The 9,501-nt window shown below is 40.8% G+C and overlaps 3 protein-coding genes across 3 annotated transcripts; 2 read left to right on the top strand and 1 right to left on the bottom strand.

Moving 5' to 3' along the window:
* Positions 1-673: 673 nt before the first annotated feature.
* Positions 674-2,695, top strand: LOC111780536 (uncharacterized). Its single transcript, XM_023660961.2, has one exon. The coding sequence runs from the start codon at positions 840-842 to the stop codon at positions 2,493-2,495; it is 1,656 nt and encodes a 551-aa protein (XP_023516729.2). The 5' UTR covers positions 674-839; the 3' UTR covers positions 2,496-2,695.
* Positions 2,696-4,800: 2,105 nt separating this feature from the next.
* VIP3 (Transducin/WD40 repeat-like superfamily protein) lies at positions 4,801-7,392 on the top strand. Its single transcript, XM_023660109.2, has 2 exons — positions 4,801-5,246; positions 6,580-7,392. The coding sequence occupies exons 1-2, from the start codon at positions 4,908-4,910 to the stop codon at positions 7,201-7,203; spliced, it is 963 nt and encodes a 320-aa protein (XP_023515877.2). The 5' UTR covers positions 4,801-4,907; the 3' UTR covers positions 7,204-7,392.
* Positions 7,393-7,411: 19 nt separating this feature from the next.
* On the bottom strand, positions 7,412-9,138 carry MTO2 (Pyridoxal-5'-phosphate-dependent enzyme family protein). The gene has a single exon (XM_023660108.2). It carries the CDS (start codon positions 9,105-9,107, stop codon positions 7,503-7,505), a length of 1,605 nt encoding a protein of 534 aa, XP_023515876.1. The 5' UTR covers positions 9,108-9,138; the 3' UTR covers positions 7,412-7,502.
* Positions 9,139-9,501: the final 363 nt, after the last annotated feature.

Below are 9,501 nucleotides of genomic sequence, written 5' to 3'. Positions count from 1 at the left end.
ACTTTGTTCCCCTCTCCAATCAATGTGAGATCTCACAATCCACACTCCATAGGAGCCCAACATCCTCACTAGCACACCGCCCCATGACTGGCTCTGATACCATTTACAACAATTCAAGCCCACCACTTACAGATATTATCCGTTTTTGTCTATTACATATCACCGTCACCCCTTACAATTTTAAAACGTATCTACTAGAGAAAGGTTTTCACACCCTTCTAAGAAATGTTTCGTTTGTCACTTCAACCAATGTGAGATCTAACATCTCATCTCCAAATCGAGACACGAAACAAGAAAATAATTGATGGGCGTTTATGAGAAAAATAAATGGTGTAGAAAGGAGGTGGAGTTTACTGATTGGCTTAAGAACATAATCGAGAAGGAACAATTTACGAACCTTATCCCTAAACTTTTATTAGACTGTTAAAATAATAACCAAAGAAACGATCATTAAAATTCACACGTACCCCTAAAATAATTCAATATTAATCAAAGATATTTAATCATAGACATAAAATTTGTGTCACGCTCACTAACATAACATGCATATTATTATCCTATAAAGCAATGTTAAATAATTTGAAATTAGAGATGAAATGAAAATTAAATTATTCACTTAAAATTAATTAATCTCATAAATATATTAAATTAGAAAGCTTATGAGTTATTGGGCCAAATAGTGGCATTACATTTCCCTAATCTTACCTAACCAAAATTTTGTCCTAATCGATTTTTATATTATAAATATATTTTTATTTTATTATTAATTCCATTTTAAACAAATTGAAAAGGAAAGAGAGACATTGTTCTTCAAAATCAGAGCTCAACCACGCCATTTCATGGAGCCAAACAGCAGCGCACCACTGTCCTGGGCGCCGCCGATGCGCCGCCGTAGGTCCTCGTCTCCGCCTTTGATTTCTTTGCCGGTTTTGATTATTCTCTTGCCGACGCTGGCTTTGATTCTCTTGTTCTTCGCAATCCGTCTGCTTCTTTCGCTCACTAATCAAGTTTTTTGGCCTAATTCGGTGAAGAAAAGCTGGGATTCGTTCAATGTTTTCGTTGTTCTGTTTGCGATTATCTGCGGCATTTATGGTAGACGAAAGGACGACGAATCGACCGCCGTTGACGTCGGAGAAAGCGGTGGTTCTGGTCGGAGAATGGTTGATGTGAACGGGGACTCGGAGTTATCGCAGCGGGGGTTTGAATTTGCAGAGAGGAGATTTTATGATTCGGTGATGAGAAGGCCGGGAACGGCGGCGGTGGCGATGGACCTGAGGCAGGAATCGCCGCGGGGAAATGGAAATGATGGGAATAAGTTCCTCTTCTTTGATGATTTTGAAACAAACAAGTTTCGTTCGCGGTCCTTCGTGTACAGAGCGCGAGGATGTGAAATAGAAGAATCGCCGGCGGAGATTAAGGTTATTCCGGTTGATACGTTTGTGGCTAATTCGTCTCCGGCGTCTCACAGGATGAAGTCTCCCAATCACCAGCCTCCGCCGCCTCCGCCGCCGCCGCCAGTTACTCGAAGGAAATCGAGGCAGACTATCCAGAAAAAGGAGGAAGTTCGCGAGGTCAGTACGAATAATGCTGAAATCGCGAAGTCACAATCGCCGCCGCCCCCGCCGCCGCTACCGCCGCGAACAGTTATTCCTCCGTCGCCGATTCGAGTTCGGCTGGAGGAGAAATTTCGAAAGAGTGAACGGAAGAAGACAAATGTTAAGAAAGAGATAGCAATAGCGTTGGCTTCACTGTATAGGAAGAGAAAGACGAAGCAGAAAGCTAGAGATATCTACGACGGCGATCGACACTCTCCAACCGATCAACGGCCACCGCCGCCGCCGCCGCCTCCACCTCCTCCTCCGCCTCCTTCTTTCTTCCGCATATTCAAAAAACAGAACAAGAACAAGAAAGCTCAGTCGGAATCTGCACCGCTTCCGCCGCAGCCGTCTGTCTCATCGTCATCCCGTTCAACAAAGAAGAGAAATCAGATCCCCCTTCCGCCTTTACCGCCACCGCCACCGCCACCATCATCACGGCAGCAAAATTCGACCGCTAGCCCCCGACCGCCTCTACCACCCAGGGTTCAAAATTCCACAGTCGAAAACCAAGTCATAAACAGCGCGGTACGGAATCCCTCAGAAACCATTCCACCGCCGTACAAAACGACGACGGACGTGAAATCCGGGGTTCGAAGCGATACCGTCGGGTCACGGAGCTCCGAAACGTTTCATTGCGGATCTCCTGAACCAGATAACGTCGGTTCGTCGTCGTCGACTAACGGGACGTCGGAGCCAGCCGTCGAAGTAAACGGAGTGGGCGGAGTGGGGCCGGTGTTCTGTCCCAGCCCGGACGTTAACATCAAAGCAGCAAATTTCATTGCCAGGCTAAGGGGCGAGTGGAGACTGGAGAAGATGAATTCGGTAAGGGAGAAAGAACTATTGGGCCAAGGCCCAAATTACGAACTAAGGGGGGCGGGCCTAGGCCCAAATGTTTAAGAATCTGCATCGCTAACCGAAGAATATCCGAAGAAATTACGTTTTTTTTTTTTTTTTTTTTTTTAAAAATCTCTCAAAGCTGTGTGTATAGTTGGGTAAGTTTAGGTGCTTGGCTAGATGCACTCTTACCTATATACCCTATTTTCGGGTTTCATATGAATGAATCGATACCATATTAAAACGAGGGCGATCATAAGTTTAGTGGGTTGAAATTTATGCACTAAAGCTTCGTAATTAATTATTTAACTTTTATTATTTTATTTACAATTTAATATTATCCATTTAATTAAAATCTAAGATTATTAATGTAATTTTGAACGGTGCATGGTTGACATGTAAGAAGATTACGTTCAAGTAATAACCTAAATGGTCTATAGTATATGGATAAGGTTTGGTGCCTTATCATAGTAACAACTCTATTCATACAGTCCAATTTGTAATCGTTACAAATGATTTGATCCAAGTAGTTCAAATATGAATAACGGTATCCTATCCAATAGAATTTGTATAAGACTGGACCAATAAATATTTAATTTTTTTTTTTTTATAAATTCATTAATTGAGAAGATTAATATTTCACATGATACATAGACGACTCAATCTTAATCTTGAGTGAGTTATGAACTTTGAAGGTCTGTCCTTTAATTTGCATGGGTGAGAATGACTTAAGTAGACGATTCAATATGTCTACCATTTTGAGAACTTAACCAAACACGGGATTGGGAACAAAATAGCATGAGATGTGGAATATCAGTTCGTACCAAAAGATAGTAGATGATTTGTTCTCAAAGTACTAATTTTGGAATTCGAACTAAAGTTGTCCCACGAGAGACTTATATTGGATCAAGCAAATTATTCCTAAAAAATGAGTGGTACTTAAATCAACCATGTAATTATAGGGATAAAACAGACTTCTGATTTAACTGTAATTATAAACAACTCGAGAATGATTAATGGTTATATCGATGGACATAACATATCCTACCATGCATAAAAGTTCAACTTTAGTCTAACCTATAATTAATGAATGGAAATTGGATAATTAAATAGTTTAATTAATTAATTTTGTATCCTTCTCGTTTATAATTTTTTGGTCCGCCCTAATTAGAGCAATAAAAGTTCAATTTAATTGAAAGAAAATCTTAAAGTTTTAAAATTCATATTTAATATATTATATATTTATGAAAGAAAAAATATATTTAATTTAAAATCTTCGAATTAATATTTATATATTAGATAAGTTAAATATGAATAGAGAAAAAATACCTATTAAAATAGGAAAATATATTTATTGTTTTTTATACTTTAAATATTAAAATATTTAATTTATATTGATCAATTAAATAAATAATATTTAATTTATATTGATCTATCAAATAAAAATATATTTTTTAAAAATTCGAATAATATGATTGGAATAATATGAGATATTTAAATATATTATTTGATAAAGATTCTTCGAGTCCTATTAATAGAATCCTTGTTTCTAACCATATACTATTCTCCCACATTTTTTCTCGAGAATAAAATTCTCTCTCCCGATAATTTTTTTGAAATTTTCACTCTTCAATCTTTATTTTGTTTCAAGAGGCTCCCACAATCTTTGGATAATCTCAGTATAATGTGGAAGAATTTCTAGTTGCAAGAAGCCTGGTAAGATACGGTTTCTACAGGTAGAATTCTTACTCTCGTATTTATTGTTTTCTTTTAATTTTTAATAAAATCAAGACGGTTTCAATGCTTCCGCTGAAGAGTTCATTCCTTCACAGTGTGTTTTACTTGGAACAATTATGTCTGGTGATTTAATTGATTTTTTTTTTTCTATGATGCATGTGAGTGAAGACAAAACATATTAAAATATGCCCTAAGGTATATAGTAGAATGTCAAGACACATAGGTGACAAATTAGTAAAATATCGTGTTAACACATACCGATGTGCATATTAAAATTTTGGAGGTATTAAATTCTTCCATTATTCATTAGAAGCGTGCATATTAAGTTGGTTGTACTTGTGCTCGAAACGTTCATAACATAATATTATAATTTTATTTTATTAAAAAGGTATTTAATTATAAATGTTTATTATTATTATATAACAAGTAATAGATTCTTTAAACTTTATAAAAATAAAATAAAAAAATAAAAAAAAAAACTGAAAATAATAATAATTAAAAAGAGAAAAAATAAATAAAAATAAAAAATAGATTTTTATGTGAACTCAGACGGCTTCGTTAATACGCTATACGGATAGTTTGGGGATTGAATCCGTACAGCGACGTCGTCGTTTTAGTTTACTTTAATTTCCCTCTTCTTTCCCGCATTGAGAACTGAGAAATAATGATCCGACGTGCTAGGGCTCTACTCTAAGCGTCACCCCCAATTCACTGAGACGACACACCGACTGTGACCCGATGAAACTCGCCGGTCTCAAATCCGTTGAGAACGCTCACGAAGAGTCTGTATGGGCGGCGACTTGGATTCCGGCCACCGACAATCGCCCTTCCCTCCTCGTCACTGGCTCCCTCGACGAGACCGTCAAGCTCTGGAAGTCTGACGAACTCGACTTGGACCGCACCAACACTGGCCACTGCCTCGGCGTTGTTTCTGTTGCTGCTCATCCTTCCGGTTACATTGCTGCCTCTGCTTCCCTCGACAGCTTTGTTCGCATATTTGAGGTCGATTCCAACTCCACAATCGCCACTCTTGAGGCACCGCCTTCTGAGGTCTGGCAAATGCGCTTCAATCCCGAGGTAGTTTCTTGCGACTTTTTTGCTTTGAATTCTCGGTGTTTTGATTTTTGTTCTTTTCTGAATTTTCTTTTGCTGCTCACTTATTTGAGGATGAAGTTAAGAATTTGGGATTGTTTTGCCGTTTACGGATAGAACTCAACTTGTTTGGCTGTGATTTTTGTGATTCAGATCGTCTACTTTTTATTAGAGGATTTTGCTAAGAATTTAAAACTATTTTTCCGTTCACGTAACCTGATTTGGACATGAAAGTTCTCTATTGCAATAATCTTCCAATAGCTTTTGCATTTGCTTGTGTCATTTAGTGCTGTGTAGTTACTTAGATCTTATAAATTTTCATGAGGAAGAAAGCTCCCTGGATTCAATTATCTTTACAAGTTACCTTCCCAGCCAAATTTAACAACTAAATAAGTTACATTGTCTAGTGAGAATAATCAAGAACGGAGACTCACAGATATCTAAAAAAACAAGTTATTATCCTTAGTGTTCATATCTCTCTGTTAGAAATGCGAATCTAGATAGTAGCTTCTTCATTTGTTATGGTTCTTTCTTTGTGCAACTTACAAGATGCCTGATTTATTGAATTTCAGTTTGATCACCGACTTTCTTCTCAAAAAAGTTGGTAAATTGACTTGATTCTTAAATGAATGAAATGTCTGTCGATGACTGTGGTATGGTGAAGTATAGCTGCTCATTGGTCATTTTTTTCACCAGTATATCTTTATTCATTTAACTCGGATCAACGGTTCGCTTTTATTGAAATTTTACTGAAACGAAGGTTGTCTATCAATTATTTTCATATGCAAATTAGCCCTTTAAATGCAGGAATTGGAATGCCATTTGTGACGGTGACCCTTGATAGATGTTGATTGTTAACAAATATTTCATCACGATTACTATCGTAGTTTATAGTCGACAAAAACAGAGAAAAAATATCATGCCTTTAGTGTTGTGTTGTTCGAAACGTTTGCATTTTCTGCTTGTTGTGCACATAGGTAATTCTAATGGTTCTCTTCACATTAGGACATATGTCAATAGCTGTGAACATTCCTAACTCAATTCTTTTTTATATGCTCGAACTCGTGGTTCCAGTGGGCTTATCAATTTATCAGAACATTGTTTGTTATCATATATGAAACCTTGCATTGTTTTAGCTTTATGAAAACCTGTTGTTTCTTCCAAAATAGCAACTTTGTTCTTTATGTTCATAAACTTAGCTAAATCAAGGAGAGCAATGTTTCAGTTTTGTTCACTCTGACCAGAAAAGAAAAACCACAAAAATCAGTTGATCTGTTTCACAGTTCATGCCCAAACTTAACAGTAACCTTTGCATCAGGGTACCATGTTAGCAGTTGCTGGTGGAGGTAGCGCATCAATTAAGATTTGGGACACAAGCACATGGAAGCTGGCTGCAACTCTATCAATTCCTCGCCCAGAAGGACCTAAGCCCACTGATAAAACTGCTAGCAAGAAGTTTGTACTTTCAGTAGCATGGAACGTTGATGGGAGGAGACTTGCATGCGGTTCAATGGATGGAACCATTTCAGTCTTTGATGTAGCTCGCGCAAAGTTCCTACACCACTTGGAAGGCCACTTCATGCCGGTGAGATCCCTTGTGTATTCGCCTGTTGAGCCACGGCTACTCTTCTCAGCCTCGGACGATGCTCATGTGCACATGTATGATGCGGAAGGGAAAACTCTGATTGGAGCCATGTCCGGCCATTCAAGCTGGGTATTGAGTGTTGATGCAAGCCCTGATGGCGCTGCTGTTGCAACAGGCTCTAGCGACAGAACTGTTAGGCTTTGGGATCTCAACATGAGGACCGCCGTTCAGACAATGACTAACCATAGTGATCAGGTCTGGGGGGTTGCGTTTCGACCACCTGGTGCTGGCGTTCGGTCTGGTCGACTTGCTAGTGTGTCTGATGACAAGAGCATCTCCCTTTATGATTATTCTTGAAGCAGCAGACAGGCAAGGGCTGTTAGTAGTTTTGTTAGAAAGCAATTGCTGTCCGCTGCTTCATCTTTAGCTGTTGCCCAAACTAATCGTTTTATTTCTAAATTAAGTTGCTTGTCTTTTAGTTATTATAACATTATAACATGGTGTTATTATATTCAATGATAGTATTCTGTTGTGAACTTCGTTTAACCTGCGTTCATTTGCCAGATTTGGAATCAAGGGCCAAATTTTATTACTAGGTAAAGTAGAGCAACAGAAACTAAAAGCCAGCCGAGTCGAAAGCGATAATCTACAAGGTACTACACTTTAGACATTGGAGCCTTTTGTAGTAAATAATCTTTAAGTACATCCATGACACTCCCATAATCAGCCTTCACTTGAACAGGTGGGTTAGCAAATTGGCAAGCCATGTCTGGGATTTCCTTGGAGTGATAGTCGATTTTCGACTGTGTAAACTTCAGGCCATGAGCAGTGCTCACCACCACCGTCCTATCGGTCGGGCTGATGACCCCTTGGTTTCTCAGCTTGATCAAAGCCGTTAGTGCCACCCCTGTGTGAGGGCAAATGAACATCCCAGTAGAGTCAGCTTGTGCCATTGCATCCATTAGTTCCTCCTCTGTTGCTTCCTCGACGATGCCATTCGAATTCTGTAGAGCACAAACAGCTCTATCTATGGAAACAGGATCCCCAATCTGAATGGCCGAGGCGAACGTCGAACTTGCTTTCACAGCCTTGAAATCTTTCCACCCGGATTTGTAGTGTAAATACAGAGGGTTAGCATTGGCTGCTTGTGCACAAACAAGCCTAGGAATCCTGTCAACAAGGCCAAGCTCTTGGCACATCTTGAATCCTTTGTAAAATGCATATATGTTCCCAAGATTGCCTCCTGGAATGATCACCCATTCAGGTACTGCCCAATCAAATTGCTGTAGAATTTCAATGGCAGCAGTCTTTTGCCCTTCGAGCCTCAAACTATTCAAGGAATTGGCCAAGTAAATGGGCAATTCTGCTGTAACTTCCCTAATTAGCTTCATGCAACCATCAAAATCAGTGTCTATACTCAACACAAAGGCTCCATTTGCAATGGGCTGAACTAACTGTGCCATGGAAATCTTGTTTGCAGGGAGGAAGACGATTGAAGGGATCCCTGCAGATGCGCAGTAGGCCGAGAGTGCGGCCGATGTGTCTCCGGTCGATGCACAACCGACTCCGACGACGGGGCGTTTCAATTTCCTCAGCCGGTTCACTTGGCTGACCAAAACAGTCATGCCCAAATCCTTGAAACTCCCAGTGTGGCTAATCCCACAGTGTTTTACCCATAAATCATTCATACCCAGAAACTGTTTGCCAAATCTCTCAGCCCAAAATAGGTTCGAGTTACCTTCGAAGGCGCTGACGATATCATCGGGGTCAATCTCCGGCAACACCCACTCCTTCTTGCTCCACACACCGGACCCATAAGGCCATGTGGTTTTCCCCACGCGTGAATCGAAGAGGTTGCGCCAGTACGCGCCGTCGAATTTCTTCAAAGCTTCCATGTCGTGCTGAACGTCGAGCAATCCACCAGATCGGCTCCGGTAAACGACCTCGTCAAGCGAGTACCACTCAGACGAGTCGGCGCCGGCATTAAATGGCACGTACTTGGCCGAGAAGTTGCTACGGTCTTCTCCGGAGGCTGCACGATGGCGCCGTGCTTCGTCTTTGATGTTCTCGTCGGCAGAGCGGCGGTTCTTGGTGGTCGACAATGACGGAGAGCCATTAGTCGGCGTGGAGGAAGACGAATCGGAAGAAGCGGATGGTCGTCGGATTCTGAGAATGGGATTGCGGAAATTTGGGTTGGCTTGGAGCTTGGGCTTGTAAGAGGGGAAAGAAATGGCGGGGTTTAACAGCGAAGAGGCAGCCATTCTGAGGCGGCGGCGGCAGCGGCGGCGGCGATAATGTCTTAAAACAGGGCTGCTTTGATTATAACTCCACTTCCAGACCTTCCTTTTAACCTAGCAAAACGAGCACGATTACAAAGAAAAAAAAGGCCCGCTGAAGGCCCACTCCCAACATCCCTCCACCGTCCGCGTTCGAACCGTACAACGTCCATGGTTATCAAATTAGTGAACCTTGTGTCCATGAGCTTTGCTCTCCAACGAACCAGTCGACTGTGTTCGAGCCCAAGCTGAGACCTCGCCACCATTGGCTGGATGGTGGCAAGGTTTTGGGATACATGGCTCATCATGGGCTCGAGGCCGGCCAATGTGTTGGCTATGAGACAGATGATGGGTGACCTTGTGTCGATCATCATGGCAA

The sequence above is a fragment of the Cucurbita pepo genome, chromosome 18 (genome assembly GCF_057944985.1).
Source record: "Cucurbita pepo subsp. pepo isolate OVF chromosome 18, ASM5794498v1, whole genome shotgun sequence".
Lineage (NCBI taxonomy): Eukaryota > Viridiplantae > Streptophyta > Magnoliopsida > Cucurbitales > Cucurbitaceae > Cucurbita > Cucurbita pepo.
This window is presented reverse-complemented; position numbering and strand designations above follow the sequence as displayed.

Bases quoted from the DNA above. Each gene is read 5' to 3' on its own strand.
- LOC111780536 (XM_023660961.2), top strand. From the start codon at position 840: ATGGAGCCAAACAGCAGCGCACCACTGTCCTGGGCGCCGCCGATGCGC.
- VIP3 (XM_023660109.2), top strand. From the start codon at position 4,908: ATGAAACTCGCCGGTCTCAAATCCGTTGAGAACGCTCACGAAGAGTCT. The intron at 5,247-6,579 runs GTAGTTTCTTGC...CCTTTGCATCAG, and splicing joins AAATGCGCTTCAATCCCGAG to GGTACCATGTTAGCAGTTGC.
- MTO2 (XM_023660108.2), bottom strand. From the start codon at position 9,107: ATGGCTGCCTCTTCGCTGTTAAACCCCGCCATTTCTTTCCCCTCTTAC.